This window comes from Choloepus didactylus, chromosome 7, assembly GCF_015220235.1.
Source record: "Choloepus didactylus isolate mChoDid1 chromosome 7, mChoDid1.pri, whole genome shotgun sequence".
Lineage (NCBI taxonomy): Eukaryota > Metazoa > Chordata > Mammalia > Pilosa > Megalonychidae > Choloepus > Choloepus didactylus.
Genome location: NC_051313.1, coordinates 121,102,175 through 121,124,457, shown reverse-complemented (window position 1 = coordinate 121,124,457; position 22,283 = coordinate 121,102,175). Strand labels below are relative to the sequence as shown.

Here is a 22,283-nt window from a genome sequence, read left to right as displayed (position 1 = left end):
TACTGTTTATGAAAAAATGTTGAAATACTACTAACTGTAGTATATAGTTTGTAATAGGTATATAGTTCTTCCCTATATGCCCCTCTATCATTAACTTCTAATTGTATTGTCATACATTTGTTCTGGTTCATGAAGTGATTTCTAGTATTTGTACAGATGATCATGGACATTGCCCACCATAGGATTCAGTTTTATACATTCCCATCTTTTGACCTCCAACTTCCTTCTGGTGACATATATGACTCTGAGCTTCCCCTTTCCACCTCATTCACACACCATTCGGCGCTGTTAGTTATTCTCACATCTTGCTACCAACACCCCTGTTTATTTCCAAACATTTAAGTTCATCCTAATTGAACATTCTGCTCATACTAAGCAAGAGCATCTACATTTCTTCCACAAGGCAGGAGGGAGAGTCGAAGGTAGAGAGGCAAAAGAAAGAGGAAACAAAAAAAATGACAGCTAGGAAGCAGCAAAAGGAAAAATAACCTTAAATCAAAGTAGAATAAAGAATCAGACAATACCACCAATGTCAAGTGTCTAACATGCCTCCCCTATCCCCCCCTCTTATCTGCATTCACCTTGGTATATCACCTTTGTTACATTAAAGGAAGCATAATACAATGATTCTATTAGTTACATTCTCTAGTTTATGCTGATTGCATCCCTCCCCCAATGCCTCCCCATTTTTAACACCTTGCAGGTTGACATTTGCTTGTTCTCCCTTGTAAAAGAACATATTTGTACATTTTATCACAATTGTTGAATACTCTAGATTTCACCAAGTTACACAGTCCCAGTCGTTATCTTTCCTCCTTTCTTGTGGTGTCTCACATGCTCCCCATCTTTCTCTCTCAACCGTATTCATAGTTACCTTTGTTCAGTGTACTTACATTGTTGTGCTACCATCTCCCAAAATTGTGTTCCAAACCACAGACTCCTGTCTTCTATCACTCTGTAGTGCTCCCTTTAGTATTTCCTGTAGGGCAGGTGTCTTGTTCACAAAGTCTCTCATTGTCTGTTTGTCAGAAAATATTTTGGGCTCTCCCTCATATTTGAAGGACAGCTTTGCTGGATACAGGATTCTTGGTTGGTGGTTTTTCTCTTTCAGTATCTTAAATATATCACACCACTTCCTTCTTGCCTCCATGGTTTCTGCTGAGAGATCCGCACATAGTCTTATTAAGCTTCCTTTGTATGTAATGGATTGCTTTTCTCTTGCTGCTTTCAGGATTCTCTCTTTGTCTTTGACATTTGGTAATCTGATTATTAAGTGTCTTGGCGTAGGCCTCTTCATATCTCTTCTGTTTGGGGTACGCTGCGCTTCTTGGATCTATAATTTTATGTCTTTCATAAGAGATGGGAAATTTTCATTATTTCCTCTATTATTGCTTCTGCCCCCTTTCCCTTCTCTTCTTCTGGGACACCAATGATACGTACATTATTGTACTTTGTTTCATCCTTGAGTTCCCGGAGACATTGCTCATATTCTTTCATTCTTTTCTCCATCTGCTCCTTTGCGTGTAGGCTTTCGGGTGTTTTGTTCTCCAGTTCCTGAGTGTTTTTTTCTGCCTCTTGAGATCTGCTGTTGTATGTTTCCATTGTGTCTTTCATCTCTTGTGTTGTGCCTTTCATTTCCATAGATTCTACTAGTAGGTTTTTTGAACTTTTGATTTCTGCCGTATACATGTCCAGTTCTTCCTTTACAGCCTCTATCTCTTTTGCAATATCTTCTCTAAACTTTTTGAATTGATTTAGCATTAGTTGTTTAAATTCCCGTATCTCAGTTGAAGTGTACGTTTGTTCCTTTGACTGGGCCATAGCTTTGTTTTTCTTTGTGTAGGTTGTAATTTTCTGTTGTCTAGGCATGGTTTCCTTGGTTATCCAAATCGGGTTTTCTCAGACCAGAACAGGCTCAGGTCCCAGAGGGAAGAAATATTCAGTATCTGGTTTCCCTGCAGGTGTGTCTTAGAAAATTGCTCCACCCTTTGATGCCTCAGGTCACTGTGCTTTTCTGCCCAGCAGGTGACGCCTGTTAGCCTATAATTCTTGACTGGTGTGAGGAGGTATGGCCGAGTTCCCCCAGGCTCTGGGGTCTGGTTGTGAATCGAAAGGGCCCCACCCCTTTCCTCCTAGAGAAGACAGACCCCTCAGGTGGAGGTCATTAACATTTCAATGGTCTCGCTCTCTGTGCTGTCTCCACCCTTCTCCGCTTCACAGCCCTGAAAACTGAAAATGACTGGGGCTTTCTCCACTGAGCCGAAAAAGAATCAGATAGTCCCCTTCAGACCCAGTCCAAGGCTCTCCAAGGTCAGTCCTCACCCAAAGCCTCTGTCTGTTTCTTGGGGCTGCGTACCTGTAGTGAGCAGTTCACACTCGCTACTTAAAACCCCAGTTGGAGCTCAGCTGAGCTGTATTCGCTTGCTGGGAGAGAGCTTCTCTCTGGCACCACGAGGCTTTGCAGCTCCGGCTATGGGGGAGGGGGTCTCCCGACCTGGTTCCGCAGGTTTTACTTACAGATTTTATGCTGTGTTCTCGGGCATTCCTCCCAATTCAGGTTGGTGTATGATGAATGGATGGTCTCATTTGTCCCCCCGCAGTTATTCTGGATTATTTACTAGTTGTTTCTGGTTTTTTGTAGTTGTTCCGGGGGACTACTTAGCTTCCACTCCTCTCTATGCCGCCATCTTGCCCGACTCCTAGTCAGTGGTGTTTTTGAGCATGTCAAATACAGCCAATAAGGATGGAGGCTAAATGAAGGCAGGGGCAAACCTTACTTAGGGGGGGATTGGTAAGAAAGATGGCAGCCTAGCTAGAGAAGGGAAGGGCTTTTTGATTTGTCTTACAATCTCTCTGTATTTTAAGGAAGCAAAAACTGGTGCAAGAATGATAAAGTAAATTAAAAATATGATTACAGATTGTAAGTAGTGCTATGATGGTGTGGGGGGGGTGCTAGGAGAAAAAGGGAGGGGTCTTACTCTTACACTGGAAAAGGCTTCCCAGGGGAAGTAGTGTTAAAGCCAAGGTCTAATAGATGAGAATGAACTGACTAGGTAAGTGGGAAAGACACATCCTCAGGGAAGGAACCAGCATGTGCAAAGGCCTTGAAACTGGGAAGACCTTGACATGTTCAGGGACATGGCTTGAGCAAAGCCCAGGACACACGGCCTTTATAACTTGTAATAAAGAGTTAGGACAGGATTCTAGGAGCAATGGAGGGCCCTTTCTGGTGCTTAAGCAAGAGTGTGAATTTATCTGGTTTTCATGTTTACAAGATTACTCTGGTTGCTGGGAAAAGAATAGGGGTTCGATGGAAAGGGGATGCAGGAGACAAGTTCGTTTTGTTTTGGAAATTCCTTTCTTCCTGTGAAAAGAAGATAGGATAGACTTGGATATTTTGAGGTGAGGAAGAGACATGACGTATCTGATTGGGATTTACTTTCTCAGATTTGGTGCCAGAGAATCAAGAGTTAGAAAGTTTTCCAAGCAGCAGTGTTGAACTAATGCTAAATATACCTGGCCAAGATACAATTTTATAATTTAACATTAGATTTGTTGTCTGGGAGCGGAAAATGTGAGAAATTGAATGATAGTTCAGAATTTGAGGTTGACCTCGTGTCCTGGGGAATGACAGCTGGAAAGAGAACATCTAAAGTCTAAAGGGTACGGGGGAAAGTTGGGGGTTGGGGGTAGAAAAGGGGAAAGAAGAGTAGACAAATTGAAACAGGAGGGAGGAAAGTGCCTGCAGGGCAGGGAGAAGAAACAGGAAATGGAAAAATGGATGAGGTGCTCATTTTCTTTCCCCCCTGAGGGGGGGGGGGTGGTGGAAAATTTTTTTCCATATGAGGGCCACATGAATAATCTGAAAGAAAATGGTTGAACTCATTTTTATAGTAGAGAAAAATAGTTTTTAAAGTTTCTTCTGACCTGTTGCAGGAGGATAGAAGGGAGAGGGTGAGAAGCAGGCAGCAGAAACAAGAGGGAAACAAGTTAGTAGGTTGTATGACATGTTCATTTGGTTAAGCTGTGTTCATTGGTATTTCACCTCTTAGTGTGCCCCTTTGAGAACATCCTCCTCCCTGGTTCTCCTTTCCCAGTGTAGAGAGCAATAGGCTGGCTGACTTGAACAATACCCACAAGACTTGGTTGGCAAAGACGATGAAATGAGCCCCAATGGCCTTAATGTAAATGAGGTACAGTGAAATGTGGTCTGTAAAGTGTGAGAAGTTGTTGCCCTCATGTGGCCGGTGCTGGAAATAATAGCCAAGACACTTGAGTTCCAGGAAGTGGTTCTGTTCAATATTTTCCGGACCAGCATCAACACAAGGAACTTGTTAGAAGTGCAAACTCTTAGGAACCATCCCAGAATCAGAAAACACTGCTAGCCCGCACCCCAATCGTGTCTTTTAAGAAACCCTCCTGATGATCCTGGTGAAAGCTAAGAAGTTGGAGAATCTGTTTTCAAACGACCCACACCCCAACATTCCCACCCTTCCTGCCTCTCCCCAACACCACCCCACAGAAAAAATACTATCTAACTTCTAGTTTTAAGAATGGCATAACTTCCTACTTAAGTTAATCCCATCCCTCCATGTTGTGATCGTCATCACCTAGACCCTTCATTTAATATCCTTAATAACCTTGACTCCATCTTCTAGCAGCAGGCCTATTATTTTCCTTTCCTCTACAGAACCACTTTTTCAGAGAAGAGCAGTCTACAGTTTCCCTGTTCTTGCCTCTTGCTTTATTAAAGTGCTGTTAAAATCGACCATGAGTGACCTTTGTCTTCTAAAGCTACTGACCCTGCTTTTCTTCCACCCAACCTCCATTCAAATTACTCCAAGCAGCCTCATGGGGAATTGCAATGCGGACACCCAGCCTGCAGCTCCAGCTCTGTCAGTGAAGCGCTCCACTGGCTTTACCTTGCATTCCTTTATTTAGCATTCTGTCAACTTTTCATTCCCGTGACTGAAAAGTAGAGCAAGCCCTGGTACCACTTAAAAGGGTCCAAAAACAGGTTCCACCGCGGTTTGCATTGTGTAACAGCTGAAAGCGGCCATGGTTTTTTTAAACAAAGTCCAAACACACCAGGAGTTAAATAAGCTGCTTCTCTTCCCACGGTTTATTATTAATGTACAAAATATACAAAACCAAAAGAAAAAAAATACTCATCCTTAAATCCATTGTGGCTCTAACCCAAGACCCTGCATGAAACCCAACCAATCCACTGTTTTCATAGAAAACAACTGATGCTGAGACAGGTGGAGGAGAGGGCTGGGAAAGGGCAAGATCACCCCCTTGACTCCACCCAGGAAGGCACCTGGGAGGATTCAGTGGTGGGTGACAGGGCGAGGGGGCTGGAAGCCTCACACCAACGAGGCTTCAAACGGGGGCCGGGAGCAAGCCAACTCCCGAAGGCAGTGCATGTAGTGTGACTGTCAGGCCCAGGGTGCTGGGCTCAAGCCGATCTCACTGAAGGATTTCATCAAGTCTCCCGAATGAACTGTAGGCAAGGACACAGCCCAGCACCGCGGGCCTCACCTTGCAGCTAAAAGTTTCACTGGATGCGGATGTGAATTTGCCATCATTGAACCTAGCAGACCCATGATGCAGTCTAGGGTGTTCACAGAAGGTTGGCAAAGTGTTACTTGAAAAAGGACTCAATGTAAAGCCCGAGTCTGGGGAGGAGTGGGGATGATGTGTGTTCCAGAACTCAAATCCAGCCTGATTGAGCCCTCTCAGTGCAGTGGGATATATAATACCCCTTACACCTCCCCACCCCATGAGGAACAATGAACATGGCTGGGATGATTTCATAAGTGCAGGTGATCCCTTGTCAAGAGTTCTGTGTGCGTATGGAGAACCCACAACAGGAGAGCAGAGATGTTCTCCAGGATAACCAGCTTTAGGTTCTCAGGCATAAAGGGTAATACTGGGAAGGGGTTTGGAGTACAGGGTGAATCTCCTCCAAAAGTGAAGCCAACCGGGTCTCCTTTTCAGCAGTCCAGGGGTACAGAATGTGTCCAGTCTCTCTCCTCCCCAGACTGGAGGGAAATATGTACATCAGTGTGCACCAGTGATCAGAAAACCCCCCAGGAACCCAAGCAGGTGGGAACTGAAGGGGCCGGCTCCTCCTCAGCTGGGCAAAGGAAAAAACGGGCCTCACAGAAGCCATAACAAGGTGGAAGGAGCAAGGCTGCAGTCCACAGGGGGCGGTGTGGGTGGGGCAGGCAGTGGTCCCTAGGGCAAGGGGGGCCCATTGACACCCGGGTGGTAGAAGGCACAGTTGTTCTCATAGCGGCAGTTGCCCTTCATCATGAAATGTCGGCAAACAGGCCGGTTTGACATATCTGTGGAAATGATGGTGGAGTGAGTTAGATGGGAAATCACTGAGAGGTTAATGTGAACCACCCCTGCTCCATCCCACCCCCACCCTCAGAGAACTTTCAGGCACAGTCTGGAAGACTTTGGGGAAGAACTTAGGGGAGGAACTGCCATGCATGCTGGGAAACCAAAAAGAAGAGGGGAAGACTCGTGGTCTGTTGGGTGTGCTGAGAAGGGACTCTCCCCTGCTACCCATGGACTATATGGGACACCAAAAGCTATTTGGGGACAGAGAGCATCCTCACCTCCTCCATGGCTGTGGCCTCCATCGTGCCCTCGGTGGCCCCCTCCCCCGTGGCCAGGACCATCATGGCCGCGGTGCTCATGAGGGGGTGGCCCTCGATGGTCGTGGCCTCGGTGACCAGGGACATCATGAGGCCGGTGGCCATGGGGCCCCCCATGTCCAGGACCTTCATGGGGGCGATGGCCACCACTGCCACCCATGCTCCCACCAGGGCCTTCATGGGGACGATGGCCACCACTGCCACCCATGCCTCCGCCAGGGCCTTCGTGGGGGCGATGTCCGCTGCCCCCAGCCATGCCACCACCAGGGCCTTCATGGGGACGATGACCACCGCCACCGCCCATGCCCCCACCGGGGCCCCCTCGTCCATTTGGGGGTCCTCCACCAGAGCGACCTCCTCTGGCCCCTCGGAATGGAGGAGGAGGAGGAGGAGGAGGTTCATTTCCTCCTCGGCCACCACGGCCTCTATGGTATGGCCCAGGACCTGGTCCAGGACCCCCCCGCATTGGTCCACCACGCATGGGGTCACCTGGGCCATCCCAGAAGGGATCACCGCCCCGGGGAGGGGGTGGGGGACCTAAGAGACGTGGACCCACTGGCCCACCAGGGCCCCCAGGGCCTCCATGAGGGCCTGTTAAGAAAAAAAAAGACAACATCAGCTCCCCGTTATGCTCAGGAACCCCCATCTCCCAACCAAAACCACCTCCCACCTTTTGGTCAACTCTACTATTTACCAGGCCCAAATTAAACCCAGGTTAGAAGCCGACTGTAACCTGTCACTTACCACCTACCTGGCATAGGTCCCCCAGGGCCAGGGGGGAAATGCTGCATGCCCTTGGGGCCTCCAGGGCCTCCTGGTGGGAAACCATTGGCTATTGGCCCAGGGCCTAGAAGTCCATGTGGTACTGTAATGAAAAAGGGAGTAAAATAGTCAGCAGACGGATTCCAAAAGAGTGCCATGACTTCCATGTGCTCTGGCACTCTGATGCCCTGAGGGATCCTAATCCACCCTCTCAGACCAATTTGGCAAAGCAATGCTCTCTTCTGTCCAGTCTTACCCTCCTATTTCCCACTGAGTGGCACTACACCAGTGCTGCAGCATCTGTGACACCATGCCTCCCCCGAGCCCAAGGGGCTGGCCCTGAAGATTACCCAGCATTTGCTTGAGCTTGTCTGAGTAGTCTGGCTGTTTCAGCAGTTCTTCTGAGGGATGACTGTTTGGGCTGCCCTGTGAGGATTTAAGAGAGTAAGTAAGGTCAACAGAAGCAAGTGTAACAACAAGAGTAGAGAAAGGAGAGTCAAAAAAGAAGGCCAGTGGAAAGGTAAGGAGAAGTGGGGTGAAGAGAAAGGGAGACAGAATGGAACAGTCAGGGAGGTTCCATTGAAAGTAGAAAAGGAAAGGCAGGCTCATACCATGATGGAGGTGAGGATCTCCTGGACATTGATTCCTCCGCCTCCAGGGCCCTGGGGGCTCTTCCCCGCACCCATGCTCCCCATCAGATTGGCCAGAACAGGAGGCAACTTGGAGCCACCTGCTCCATCAGGTGAGCCACCTGCCCCCCCAGGCTCCAGGGTCTCAACATATGTGGTTTCATCCATGGAACATTCCTGAAAGAAGAGGAAAAATCAGAACCAACTACAAGAATGGAGAGACATTCTCAAATTAAAATCAATCACCACCACAACCTCCACCACCATTCCAGCACCAGCAAAGTGAGAGACTCACCTCATCTAGAGGGATGAGTTTAGGGGGAATGGGTTCGTAGGGTTCAGGATCAGGCTCATGAGGACTATCAGGAACACCGTAGGCAATGGAAGAAAGAAGGATAGATCACTTATTCAGACCTTGGATTTCCTTCTAACCTCTACCCCTTTCTTAATAACCCTGGGTCTTGTTCCCCGCAGGAGGCCAACTGCTCAACAGCCCAGGGCATGAACCCCTTTCTGCTTACCTCTCCTTATTCAGGAAGAGCTCCTGAAGGATTCCTTTCTCCCGTTCAGCCTGAATGTATCGTTCCTGACTGTTGCTTCCAGGGGTGACAAGAGGTGAGGGCAGAGCCAGGGGCCGGGGGCACACCCAGGGCACCTTCTCCTCCATGTTGTCATGGCTCAGACGCCGGGCTGTTTCAAACGCATGTCGGTCTGACAGTATCTCTCGCTTTGCTGCCTCACCAAAGTCCTTGATTTTATTCACATTTACTAATGGGAAAAAAAGCCAGAGGGAAAGTAAGAACAGCCAAGTCCTTTTCAAATTCCCAACGCGTATCTATTATCTACATATATGAACTTGACCCCTTACCTCGTTCAGTTTCATCCAGTTCAAAATAGAAGTATTCTCTCAGTTTGCCCTCCTCAGGCCACGTCACAGTTTTCCTCTTCCTGCCTTTACGTGTGAGTTGGCTAGGATCTCCAGGACTCTCCACTGGCTTAGCATCCAGAGCCCCTGACTCCAAAGATGCTGTAAACAAGAGATGTTTCAGGGTCAGATCTCTCCTTGCAGAAAACCCCCAAACCTGAACCAGTTTCTAGACTTACCAGTATCCATGAGCTCTGGAACTTCAACAGGGGGAACTGGAGTCCCTGGACGGTCTATGTCCATAGCCTCAGAAGGAGGTGCTGGTTCTGGGGAAGAAGGTTTTGTGCTCGGTTCTGTGCTTGCTTTCCCTTCAAAGGGACTTGGCTATTATGAAAGAAAAAGAAGTGAATGAGCTGACAGGAAAGCCAAGGTCAAGGGCATGGCAAGGCAGTTAGTCCAGGTCCTAGGAAAACCCCCAATGGTTCCTATAAAGGAAGACTCTGCCTCTAACACCCGTCCCCTCCCTTCCCCCCACCCTTCCGCCAGTCTACATCTGAGCTGCTGTGCCCTTCCTTCTACTTAACCCTTATACCCTGACTGTGGAACCCACTTCCCAGGGCCCGTACCTTGGCAGCTGTAGGTGACAGCACCTTCTTTTTCTTCTTAATTTTGATGCCTGGAACAGGGGCTGAATTGAGAGCATCCAGAAAGCCCAGGCCCTCCATGGCTACAAAAGAAAAGCATAAAATGGAATCATAAGACTTCCTTCATAGTCCTAGTCCTACAGACAAAGCACGGCAGAAAATGGGCCACCGGACACTATGCCTCGACTTAGGACACAACAAGGTCAAGGTGACCAGGAAGCACATGCAGGAAGATTCTCATAAGAACTTCCTGTTGCCTTTTGGCAGGCAAGCCATGGCTTTGGAATTAAGAGCTTACGCAACTGAAGATGTGGGCACTTGTGTACTTGCAACTATTCTGCTTAGGTGTGAGTGGCCTACATAGTCACTAAAGGGTATGCCTCCCTACCTTATCTCTAAAATGACTCCTAAGGAACCCTATGGAAGGGGAGTTAAAGACTAGGTGTAAAACTCAGAGGAATTAAGAAATCAAAGAAAAACAGAATGCAGAGATGGGGGGGCTTCCCCCTCCCAAGACATTCATTCCCATGAAAAGAGTTTGCTCCCAATTCAAAGTACATTCCTTCTACTTTAGACTCACGCTGTGGCGGGATGATCTTCACTTTGATCTCTTTGGTGGCATTGGGTGTTGTGTTGAGTGGCTTATATTTCTTCTCTGCATGGGGGGCAGCATCCCCTGGAGCAGCTGCCAAACTGTTGTAAGAGGAACTGTCAACAACACTAAAATGACTGGAACTCCCTGACTTGCCCCCTCCTTCTTCCTCATATTCACAGATCCACCCTGTCCCAAAACCTAGAATGTGGTCCATACCTCTGACGCTTCAGGGGGATGGGTTTGAGGTTGTACTTGTCAGAGACCACCACAGCACTGGCATTCTTCTTCACAGGCACCAGAGACGGTGTCTCCAGCTCTAGACCTGGAGAAAGAGACGTGGTGTTTGGCAGATGAACTCATCCCCCACCTCCTGACTTTTCCGTGTTCCCACCCTGAATCTGCATCCAGTTTTGTGTATCCTCAAAGCTTCTCCCAGTAGTCTTCCCTCTTCCTCAGGTCTAACAATATCATAAACCAAACTATTCCACCACAAATCACTAGGTATGTACATGCCACGGACTCTCCTGGGGCCAATCAAGTCTTACCAGTGGAACGGAACTTGGCGTGACTGGGTGCTGTGGTTCGAAGAGACTTGGGTTTCTCCTTCTTCTTCTCTGGGACCTCCTCAGCCCGGGTCTCAGCCTTCACCTCAGTCAAGGGCCGCTCAGGAGGAGTGGTTCGACTTTTTCCCTCTTCTTTACGTTTCTTCTTATCTTTCTCTGTTGTGGAAAAACAAAGCAAAAAAGGATTTTACTTAGACAAGAGAAAGTCTATCAGTCAGGTGTAACAGGCTGGGGGCAACTAAAGGCTACATCCAAGTGGAAAGGAAATAAATAAGAGGTAAAGAACTGAAGAGCTTACCAGCAGGCTGTGTACTACTCTGGGAGCGGATGACAGCCATCCAGTCGCTGACAAGGACTGAGGCCAATTTTCGGAGCTCTGCAAGTAAGAGAAAGGAAATGCCTAAATAATTTAAAATGTTATTCTTTCAGTAACAGGAAACAGAAAAAACCACTGGGAAATTTCTGAAATAGAAAAAGTCACCCAGAAATTTTAGAAGTGCATGAGAGGCTTGAAAACCAAACTCAAAATGGAACAGTGAATGACAGAGTTGTCCCCTATTCAGAAAACTTTCAACTCTGAAGCTGTCACAACACTAGGGGGTGAAAAGAACTAACACTTATTACAAAGCTAGAAAGTGGCAGAATCAACATTGAAACCCAGTACCTCTGCTCTTTCCCTAACCACCTGCTAAAATGACAGAACAGAAACTAAAAATCAGGATAAAGGCAGGCAGGGTATAGACTTGGTAATTCAGTTATCTGAAGGCCGTTAGATCCGAAAAGAAACAGTATTATCCGTGTTGTCCTAAAGGCAAACTTAATGCAAGTTTCAAAAAGGCAGATTTAGGTCAGAATTAGAAGTGACTTCTAGGCAATCTCTGTTTCTAGAATGCTGCTAGTGATAAGGGCTTTAAAAAAAAACTAATTGTAGCAAGGATGACAAGGAAGCTTAAAAACAGACCAATTTAGGGTTGGGGAAGCAGTCTATCCATGAAAAAAGATGAGCAATTCACTGGTCAGAGTTTAAAGACAAAGAATAGAATGTTTCTAAATACAGAAAAGATACCTTTGTATTTCTTTCGCTTTGTACTTCACAAACTTTTCTTAACTATGGCAACTTTCTTCTTTGAACTTGTTTAATGATATTGCCATAGAACATTAAAATCTAACTTTTCAGAATATTCACACAACTGGCAACTTCTGTACCTAAGGCAACATGAACCACAATGCAACCCAAGGAACAGCCTAAAGTTTTCTGGAGCAATTAATACTACAATATGGCAAGATTTAATTTACAGTCAACAAGGAATGTAAAAATTTCAGTTATCTGAAGGAATTACAGAATAATAATTAAAGCCATTTTCAAAGACGACAACCCAATTAACTCAGTTGGAGAAAGGTAACAATAGACCCCATAGTGAAAAAAACAAAAGATGGGCAATGATTTAATAGGATCCTATGTTATATACTATAAATCACTATTAAAGATATTCTGAGATCACAAAAATTATAAACTGCTCAGTGTCTCAAATTAAAAAGTCCTAAAAACTGAGAATTGAATGAATACATACATCTAAAAGAATGGGAATCTAAAGAAAGTTTTTTTTCCACTTAATACTGTGAGTTAAAAACAAAATTCAGATCCTCGGAAAAGTGTTCCCTGGGCTTCCTCCTCTAGCTACCGGAACTTCAGATACGCTTACCCAGCCAGGCTTACATGCTCCCTCCATACAAAATAGGCCAAAGCCTCTTACCAGAAGGACGTAGAAAACAATTCCCTTTATTCAAAGAGCAATCCTGTATTTTTATCAGGTATCAACTCTGATATAATAATGCTTACTTAGTGGGATAAGTAATGTCTTGTGCTCCTGGTTCATGCACTGGGTAGGAATTGAGGAAACTCTTACTCTCTAAAGGAAAGGCTGAGACTTTCTAGAGCTAGCGTTGCCTCTGAGCTAGAAAACCACAGAGCCTTGCCAGGAGCTTGAAAATCCTTTGTCTTAAAAAAGGAGAGAATCTATTGTTATCTGAGCTGTGATATACCCAAAAAGCTAGGCTTTTGCCAGTGCCCTACAGGAATGTGTTTATTGGTAGAACTACTATATCTATTGTTAGGAAAGCAGATACTGAAGGTCCCAGAATATGCTATACTTATTTAGAAAAACAACTAATGAAGGCACTCTAGGATGACACTTTTTCCCCAAAGAATTTTACATCTATGCCTTTTCCATTTTAAGTGATCTTAAGTATCAGTTTTCAGTTAAAACTTCCCATTAAAGTATGATATATCTTAAATTCAACAGTAGAGGAATGGATAAAACACATTTGGAATTAAAAACAGGAAAAAGGGGAAGATTAAGTTAAAGGAACTTAATTTTTTAAAAAATTAGAAAAGTGAGGCAAGGTAGAAAGAGGAAAGTAAGGAATGAAGGGATAATCCAAGAATGGGGAAAGACATGGAGGTAATTAAGTAGAAGTAATGGAGAAAAGCCCATGACATAGAGGAAGGGTTGGCCCCTACCTTCATCCTCACTTGACTTGCTCAATTGCTTCACCAGTTTGGCTGTATTGTTCTATGAGAGAAGGGGAGCAGCAGAAAGGTAAATGCCAGGAGGAAAATAAGCCCACTCAGAACTAACTAACCCATACTCAGCCCCTTAATAGGCTTTTAAGAATAATGAACGCTTACATGGTACTTCACCATTTGCAAAACTTTTATGGATATATTCTTACTTAACCCTTAGAACAACCCAGTTAAGTATATACAACTATTCTCATTTTACAGATGAGAACAAGGCCTGGATTTATGAATTGTCCCAAACCACACACCTATTAAAAGGAGATAAATTTTAACTGAATCTTCTGATTCCAAATTCCTGTTTTTTTCCTACCATTCTCCCTCACAAGGCCAAGATTGCAGCTACGTCAGAGTCAGTGTGAGTTTCTCATCTGTTAGGCTAAATAGAAACAGAACTAGGATTGTAAAGAATGAGGGCACCTGCTTGAGATGGTCCACGGTGAGTGGCAGGTGCTGCAGGGTCAGTAGAATTTGCTGCAAGAGGGGAACGTTGTTGGTTGTCTTTGAATATGTCAGCCAATTGTTAAGAAGCTTGTAGCCACCAACGTCAATAAACCTGCAGACAGGAGGAGAAACTTTAACTTCATTCCTGGGTTGCTAAAGTACCACATATTCCATACTCCTAGTCCCCCATGATGACCCAGGAACCCCACCCATGCCTCCTATCACCCTCACCTTCTAACTACATCCTCCCATTCCCAGCCACCCTGATCCCTACTTACTTGACCAATATTTCTGGTGAACGGGTCTGCAGGAGAATGTTCAAGTAAGTGCATCGACTCACCATCTTTCGTGCTTCCTTCATCAGACTGTAGAAGATGAGTTACGGTTAGAAATTCAGCAGCCAGAGAGCCTTTTCTTTTAGTAGAAGTCTCTGATCTGCAGGAGCACTAAAAGGTACCTGACAACTTGGGACTCTGCTCCAGAGTGGGAGGGTCAACACAAGCTTCGAGGTGGATGGGATGAATCCAGAGTGACATGGAAATCCATCAGTGGATGGAAGAAAACTGAGGAGACACTTAAGTCTCTGGAGAGGTGAGCATCACTGCTTTTTTAACAAAAGGGACTCATCTAATCCTGATTCCAGGAAAGAGTCCTAGCCTTCAACAACCACCCATCCCTCAGTGGGCTGTTCATGACTGGCTTGGTCATCTGCTTTCCCCTCTGATGGGAAACCTGAGAATTCCTGAAGGAAAACTTTGAGTATCTGGAACATGGCCCAAAACGAGAATCCTGTCTTTTGGCTCCCCTGCTCTCATTCCAAAGAGTTACTCCCTTGACACTACGGATGCTTAAGACTGGCCAGTTTCTATTAATGCCAGGACCAAGGAAGTATTAGACTTAAATCCAATTCCATGAGCTCTCTCCCTTCCTTCCCCACGAAGACCCATTCCTGTCTGCCTTAACTGTAGCCATATTACCACACACAATATCTTCTACCCACAATGAATCCAAAGAAGGGCTGACTCACCTGAAGATCTTAGAAATCCCATCCACACTCTTCACTTCCCCATCTCGGTTAAGGAAGCTATCCAGGCCCTTGAGAAGCTCTTTGGGGTCTATGGGACCTGAACCCATGATCGTGGTTTCTAAGATAAGAGAAAAAAAGAAACAGAAAAAAGCCACAAAATAAATGGGTGGCAAGGACAGTCCCAGATGCCCTCTAATAAATCCAGGCTCTATATCTGACAAAATACAGTGACTGCTTATTCAATCTGTAGTCAACTATACTATTTTCTAGCTAAGAAAAATCAACATTGACCACTGTCACCACTAAGAAAATTGTCTTGGCAAGTATTGGTTTAGTACATGTCTGAATGGAAAGACAATTGGAGAACTGGGGCAGCACACTCCTCTCTCTCTCTCCCAGTTATACCCTAGGACAGCTGAACTTCACTAGATTGTATTAAACAGCTAAGATACAAGTTCCCATAACAAGAACATTAAACTCTCTAAGGCATTTTTGCTAGTTAGGTCCTGCCTCTCCTTAGTTGCTGATAAATTTCGCTTGTAAAAACTGTACTTTAATAAGAACTGTTCCAATCTTGGGTGACTAGGCTAAATTCTTATAAGAGTCAATTCCTTTTTATCTTAGCCTGCTAAGAGTCATAATCCACAGATGCCAGAATGTTCTGCTTACACCACTAGACAATCAACTGAAGTGGGAAGGTAATAAAAAAAACTTGAAAAAAAATGCCTCCCCTAGGGGAGTGGAGGGTAGCTCCCAGAAATGGAGATAAATGGATACTAAGGAAATCAAGTGGGAGGAGGGGGATCCTCAGTCTTGAATAGAATATTACTTATTAATCAACACTGCTTAAGTTTTTATTGTTTCAAAGTTCAGGGCAAGCTTGGTTTGTAGTTTCAAAAGCAAAGATGAGAATCTGATCCCCACCCCCCACCCCACCCCCAAAAAAAGCCTGAAACTGAAACTATGGTGCCAGTAAAGGATAGAAGGAATAAAGCTCAAGGTTTGAAAAATGCCAGTAAATTTTAAGTAGCTATCTTAGGCCAGTTGGAAAAGCTAAACTGCTATTATGGAAGGGATGAAGAAGTATAAAGCAATTTTTAAGACAGAACGTAAAGTCCAGAGAGGTAATTTGGGAACAACATGGTTCTGATTAGGATTTTTATCCACACTGCTTCTAAACACTGGCTTCTGAGAACCAAAAAACAAAATCATCTCAGTAAGATCTGCATTTGGGATAACATGGGTAGGAAGAAGGCTAGAAGAAAACAACCTCCTTTATCCAACAGAATTCCAGCAGAGGGTAGGGGGAAAAATCTGTTTCACAAAGACAACTATATTTTGTATAGAAAAGAGAACAAGTGTCTTATAAGATAACACAAATCAGTTCTCAGACAAACCCAAAAATGAAAAACAAATATAGCAATCTCAACTCTTTAGTACTCCCCACAAAAGTGCCAATATATTTCTAAATTTACAGGTTCTAACAACCGAGGCAAGAGAGGGAGACGCACTAGAAAGGAATGCTGGTAGTACAGACTTGGTTCTCGGGATCATAATCTGTGGGGCTGAATATAGGGAGAAAAGGCAATGAGGCAAGAAACGCTGAGAGGTAAGCACATCTGAGTTAATTGTTCTGTCGTTGCTGCCCTGGAACCTCCACGAGGACAAGCGAAACCTGAGGTCAGAGGAAAACAAATTCAAATAAAATACCCAGATAAGATTAGAAGTCTACGGGCCAAGTCCACTGAAGCATGGTGATGCAATTCTTATACCCAGAGCAGAGAGAGGGATAAAAAAAAAAATTTCCCATGTAGTTGAGACACTGTAAAGAGGTACGTATTACAGATTTCCCATCTTTTGGAGACTGGAAAGGAATGAATGGGTCCAAAGTAGTAAAGAAATGTTTAAATTTATGTACACACACATACACATCTACCATTAAGGCCCAAACCAAAGTATACGCAATTTGACAAAAAACCTTCAAAAAAACTAAGATCACTTAAAACCAGTACCCCCTCAACAGGTGGCCCTACTGACTCAAACCTAGAGCTGAAGGTAATTTAGAACTCAACCATGAAGAATGTCCTTTTGCACATCCAGCTGTCAAGTAAGCCAATAGGCCTGCTATCCTTATTTCCTTTACGAACTCAAAAACCTTTAAATGTCACCCGAGCTCAAATGTTCCTTCACTTAGGAGAGTGGGAGACAAGAGAGAGAATAACCATCCTCAGGGAGAAAAAGGGACCAGCGAGTACCAAGCTAAATGTTGTCCAATTTCCACTGCTGGGATGGGAACCTGGAGCAACTTTTAAATTCCCATCCATATAACCAAGCAAGAATAAAAGACATAATAGCCAAGTAAAGCTAGAAGACAATGTAGAAGAAATGTTTTAAGATTCGTTTTCCACTATTAGTTTCCCTAGTGTTTGTATTTTGAAAATACAATTAACCAAACTAAATATTGTCTCAGGAGAACCAATCATGTGATAAAATGTAAGTGGGTTTTCTCATGACGGTTTTCCTCCAAGCAGATTAGTTTTCACCATTTAAGATTAGGACATCTTAAAAAAATGATAGATTAAGGACTGTTTGCTTTAAACTTACGTTTCTTACTATGAAGTCAGTATATTTGGAAAGAAAGAAATTGCAAGGTACTTGAGTGGAAAAGAAGAGCCAACATTTCCAGCACAGGCCCAAAGCAGGCAAGGCACAGAGTTGATCAGGGAAGGCAGGAGCAGTGACTAAGTGTCCTAACATTACCTACTTATGACTGAGGCAGCTTTTTGGAACCAAAAATAATCTAGGGCAGGAAATGTTTTAATGAGTTGCTATATTCCTTAAAAGCAGACCATGAGGGGTGGGGGGAAGGACCCCCCCCCCATCCTATCTACACCTTGTCTTAAGCTGCACTTTCCTTAGGGAACATGCTGCAGGCAGATATGTCCACTATTGGCAGGAGGCACTGGGAAATTTCCTATCATTATCAGAGACTCAAAGTCCACGAAGTCACCCCGACTCCTGCCTCCAAAATGAAATTTACCTGAGGGTTATCCAATTTTATGGAGTAAAAAATATCTAGCTTGGCTCACGTTACTTCATACCAGTGAAACATGACTGAATTGGTTTGGGACAAAAATTCTATGCAAGTCAGAGTACTTCTAAAAAAGTTCACAACTATCTTCTAACAGAAGGAGAAAAGGAATCCAAATTTACTAGAAATGAGAGGGCCCTAGTATTTCTGGAAAACACTTTGTACCTAACCCCTTACATTCTGTCCTTTCCTCAATGTTTTAGGCATTTCCTAAGTATGCCTTAACAGGGGAATGAATTGTTCCTCAGGTGATTCACAAGACTGTACCTCTTTTCTCAATATCAAGTCTCTACCCTCCCCACTTATTTGCCTTCCACTAAGGATGTCCAAATCATCCCCCTTCCCATAGGAAAGGATCCCAGAATAGAATTCTGGCCACAAACTACAGGGATCAGGTACTCCAAGGTTCTCTGGATAGATGTGGTTGCCTAGTAGACCTTCTTGTTTCCCATCTCCTATGTTAAGGAAGATCTTCTTTATTAATCCCCTGCTTGCTAGAGAGCAGGAACCCCAGTGGGTAGAATGTTCAGCTCCCAAGGAAGGTATGCTGCAGAGGAACATGGCAAACTGCTTAAAAGATAAAAAACAAAAAACAAAACAAAACAAAACAAAAACTCGAGGTCAGTAGACATGTGGAAGAGTCCCTCCCATCCAAAGCAGAAATTGAATAATTTGGGAGTCCACATCCAGTAGAAAATTAGCTCTAAAGTCTCACCCAAGTCACCCCAGGACAGTTGTACAAAATGGGTTTCTAATTCTGCCTAGAACCTCCATCTTTCAATGCAGGACGACTTTATGGAGACTCTGAGAAAGATCTGTGATTCTGAAAAAGTTGTGGGTAAGAAAAGAAAGGGACAGGGTACCCAATACCACCCTCAGATAGGGCATGGTTTTCAAACATGCACCAACTGCTACAGCACTGCACGAGTTGAAAATGGAAAGAATATTATTTTTCCATCAATGTTTAAGGGATTTTTTTAGAAGGGAAGGAAAAAGAAAGTCAAAAAAAGGTGGCTCTTTGGAAAAAAAGAAATGAAAGTTGTGAAATGTAATTAATACCAGAAAGGTTTTGCTTACCAGAAACCGTAGCTTGATTCCCCCTGCCTTGAGTTTACAACTGCCGCCTCTTTTCCTAAAGATTCACTTCTCATCCTAGTACCAATATACAGGAGCTAAGCAACTGGAGAACGTGATACAGCACTGAACACAAAGAGTTTATCCCCAAACCAAGAGGTGGGAATAAGGGTGATTTAGAAGGAAGTCCTAAAATACCCACCCTCCCCCAGATTCTCATTACACAAATACAGGAGGCTCAAGGACTGGTGCCTGAGCAGAAATGGCACATTTCAGTCTCATTAGGCTCCATTTATCTACTAGTTACTTTTTCTCAAGCCTCTGTGTTTTTTCCCAGTATCCCCAGACACACATACATACACACAAACACACACACTCTCCCCCTAGAGCTTCTTAAAAGTACAGTTGAGGTTTGATTGGTTTTTCACCCCCTGGCAACTGAGGCAGGGAAAACTTCCAAGCAGTGGTGATAAGTGCAGGTGAAAATAAAAGCAAGCAACGTGCTGATAAATATAAAAACTAGAGCTGCCCAAGGAGATGGACAGCCTCAAGACCTAATTCCTAATAGCTTTTTTTTTTTTTCCTTTTAAGATAAACAAGGAAAATTTCTCCCTAGCAGCAGCCTGCTCAGGGAGTGCCGAAGGCATCTGCTCAGGGGTGGAGTTTCAAGAGGGTGGAGAGTGGAGGAAGAAAGCTGATTACATCACCTTTCAAGGCTGCTCCTCCCCCTTGACCAAGTTTCTAGGGCGGCCCTAAACTCTGGATGGCAAATGGGGTGAGAAAAACAACAAAGAAGCAGGGACGCCATTTTGTAATGGAGAAGAGGACTCAAACTAAAAAGCTGCCCCGACTCTGCCGGCAGCTACGGTTCCATTTTAAACACCCTTTTTCGCTAAAAAACAAAACAAAAGCCAGCCCCATCCTAAAAAATCTAACCTATTTTTTTTTTAGTAAGAGCGTTGTGAAAATAGAAGCAATCAAAATATTAATAAGAACAATTTTCTGCAGGAAGAATTGAATTTGCAATTGAGGTTCAACCTGCTGCCACCGACCACCACCCCCCCCAAAGGGAAAGGGGGGTAACCCGGACCCCACTCAACAAATAGGGTTGTAGTGGGAGAACAGGAGAAAAATGGGTCAAGACACAACCTGCAACGCCGCTTGGAAAAAAACAAAAGGACAAGGAAAAGTCGCCATATTGAAGCAGGGAAGAAAAAAATTCCTTTTAACGACACATCTTTTAGAAAGCTAGCATTCAATTGTACTAAATGGCTTTTAAACTTAATACTCCTGAATTCCACATTTCCCAACGTTTCACCCTCGCTTTAACTGTATCCCGCCCGTCCAAAATATATCAATTTAAAATGTTAATCATATTTTTGCTTTTAAATAACCTACGCAATCTGCAACAATTACAAAACATTCTTTACCTTTCCAACTATTATCTAGTTATGTACTGGCACTGTTATATATTTTGCCCTAAATTAAGTGTCTTGCAATCTTTATTCCTAGATTGCCACCTATTTTAACCACACAAATATATCCCAAACAAATTACATTAAAATTTGAGAGGATTTAACAATCATTTAAAAAAGTCATAGCCAGCTGTTACTTCTCTCTGCCCATCTCCTTACCCTGCAATCTTTATGTACAGATTGCTCACTAATCTGGCAAATTGAAAGGCACCTCTACTTTGTCTCACACACAAAGAAGTGGGACTTTTGGGGCCACAAAATCCACCATCTTTTGTATGTGAGCTCATTAACCCTTTTGAAGACTGCTAACCAGAGGAAAGTAACCATTCCTCCTCATAAGAAGCCAACACTACGGCTTTGGCAGTCTGGAAACTGGCTGGATTACCAAGGGTTAAACATCAAAATCCTCACTTGCTGGCCCTCCCTCCACCTTTCTTGCCTGCAGCAGGGAAGAGGTAGGTGGTAAGGGAGAGAGAACAAGACTGTTTAGACCCAACGGCCCTTTTTAATGGAGATCAAGTGACCGGCTTGGTCCTTCTCCAGTTCTACTTGTTCTATGATCTCATTTCTTCCTCTCATTATTTTTGGTTTCACAACGGGAAACGTTGGTTTCTTGTTGCAAGGCTGGTTTTTGAAAATTCGACACTTACTATCCAATTTTTTTGCGACGTCAGCACCTCGGGCTCAGGGGAAGGGGGGGCTAAAATTTTGGAGAAAAAAATAAAACCACCAACCAGGACCCAAAACAATTATTTGGGGGGCCTCATTGGATCAAAAAGTCTCTTAAAAAAAATCAAGGCCAACTCAGTTTTCATTTCCCCCCACCCAACTCCATTTAGGGAGGGGGGGTTCGTAGTAAAAAATTCTGAGTGGTTTCAAAAAATTAAACGCTGGATGAGTGAATTTGGGTTGTTTGGGAAGGGAGGGTGGTTGATTATTTTTGAAGTTATGTGGTGACGGTCCTTCGGCCACAGATCTCAAGTCCCAAGCAGCGTGGGCTGGTGGGGGGGGCAAGATGGGTGGGTAGGGGCAGAAGACACAAGTGGTTGGGCTGGTGGCTGCTGTTTTCCCTTTCCCCCCTCTCAGGATCCTTTCAAGGGCTTAGATGTTGCTGCGGCTTGTTTCTTTTTTCCTCGTGGCCGGCCTGTCTTTCTCCGAGAAAATTCAAACCTGGGGTAAAAGGAACACAAGGGAGAAAGATATAATCAGTACGGGTTGCTTCTAAAACACCCCCAAGTACCGTATTTCCCAAAATACAGCTCCATGTCCCAATTCCAACGCAGCCGCTTTATGTAAAACGTGGCACTCAAGTGAACCCACCACCGACCCACATCTCCCAGGCCAACGATCTCCGCAAAACTTTATCCACCCAACAACATATTCACCAAACTTACCTCTAAACGAACCCCAGAATGGCGGCTGCCCGCTCGGGCGGAGTCTTTTATAGCAGGCCGCCACCCAACGCGCCCAAACGTGCTAGTGAAACGCCCTTGTCGCGAGACATTGTGCGCGAGGCGTAAACTCATTGGTCCACAAGAACGACAATTCGCCCGCTGATTGGCTATACCTCCTCTGCCTTCGCTGAGCCCCTTCACTCTTGCTCCCTCTTCCGCCTTCTTCCTGCTCCCCCAGCGTGCGCGTGACCGGAGAGCCTAGCACCGCCCCTTCCTCTGCTTCCACCACTTCCGCCCCTCGCGAACATGTCTCACACTGGGTTGGTAGAACCGACCCGGCGCATGCGCGCTTAGAGGATCCCGGCCAAAAATCCTTTCAAAATTGCTAAAAAGGTAAACTTTGCGTATCGTACCTAGGAGTCGTATTGAGTGGTTCACAGAAAATGCAATTATGAGGCTGAATTCGATTGTGAC

The 22,283-nt window shown here is 44.6% G+C and overlaps 1 protein-coding gene across 3 annotated transcripts; it reads right to left on the bottom strand.

Annotated features, from left to right (window-relative positions):
• Nucleotides 1-5,094: 5,094 nt before the first annotated feature.
• PPP1R10 (protein phosphatase 1 regulatory subunit 10) lies at nucleotides 5,095-22,240 on the bottom strand. 3 transcript variants are annotated; one of them, XM_037843046.1, is made up of 20 exons: nucleotides 22,223-22,240; nucleotides 21,066-21,585; nucleotides 14,776-14,893; nucleotides 14,027-14,113; nucleotides 13,725-13,860; nucleotides 13,248-13,299; nucleotides 11,025-11,102; nucleotides 10,709-10,882; nucleotides 10,380-10,485; nucleotides 10,149-10,276; nucleotides 9,551-9,651; nucleotides 9,164-9,308; nucleotides 8,928-9,086; nucleotides 8,581-8,827; nucleotides 8,355-8,418; nucleotides 8,042-8,236; nucleotides 7,781-7,856; nucleotides 7,420-7,533; nucleotides 6,630-7,259; nucleotides 5,095-6,350 (listed from the first exon to the last, which is right to left on the bottom strand). In XM_037843046.1, exons 3-20 carry the CDS (start codon nucleotides 14,880-14,882, stop codon nucleotides 6,241-6,243), a joined length of 2,709 nt encoding a protein of 902 aa, XP_037698974.1. In that variant the 5' UTR covers nucleotides 14,883-14,893; nucleotides 21,066-21,585; nucleotides 22,223-22,240; the 3' UTR covers nucleotides 5,095-6,240. The 3 variants fall into 3 exon arrangements, with proteins under 3 accessions (XP_037698974.1, XP_037698973.1, XP_037698975.1); XM_037843045.1 differs by lacking the exon at nucleotides 22,223-22,240 and adding an exon at nucleotides 21,810-21,904; XM_037843047.1 differs by lacking the exon at nucleotides 22,223-22,240 and having other exon boundaries at nucleotides 10,149-10,261; nucleotides 21,066-21,803.
• Nucleotides 22,241-22,283: the final 43 nt, after the last annotated feature.

What these genes read in the sequence shown, in the direction of transcription:
- PPP1R10 (XM_037843046.1), bottom strand. Translation starts at nt 14,882, where the DNA reads ATGGGTTCAGGTCCCATAGACCCCAAAGAGCTTCTCAAGGGCCTGGAT. An exon ending in AACTCATCCCTCTAGATGAG is followed by an intron (nt 8,237 to 8,354) that starts GTGAGTCTCTCA and finishes CTCTTCTTTCAG; the next exon opens with GAATGTTCCATGGATGAAAC. An exon ending in CCCTGGGGGACCTATGCCAG is followed by an intron (nt 7,260 to 7,419) that starts GTAGGTGGTAAG and finishes TTTTCTTAACAG; the next exon opens with GCCCTCATGGAGGCCCTGGG.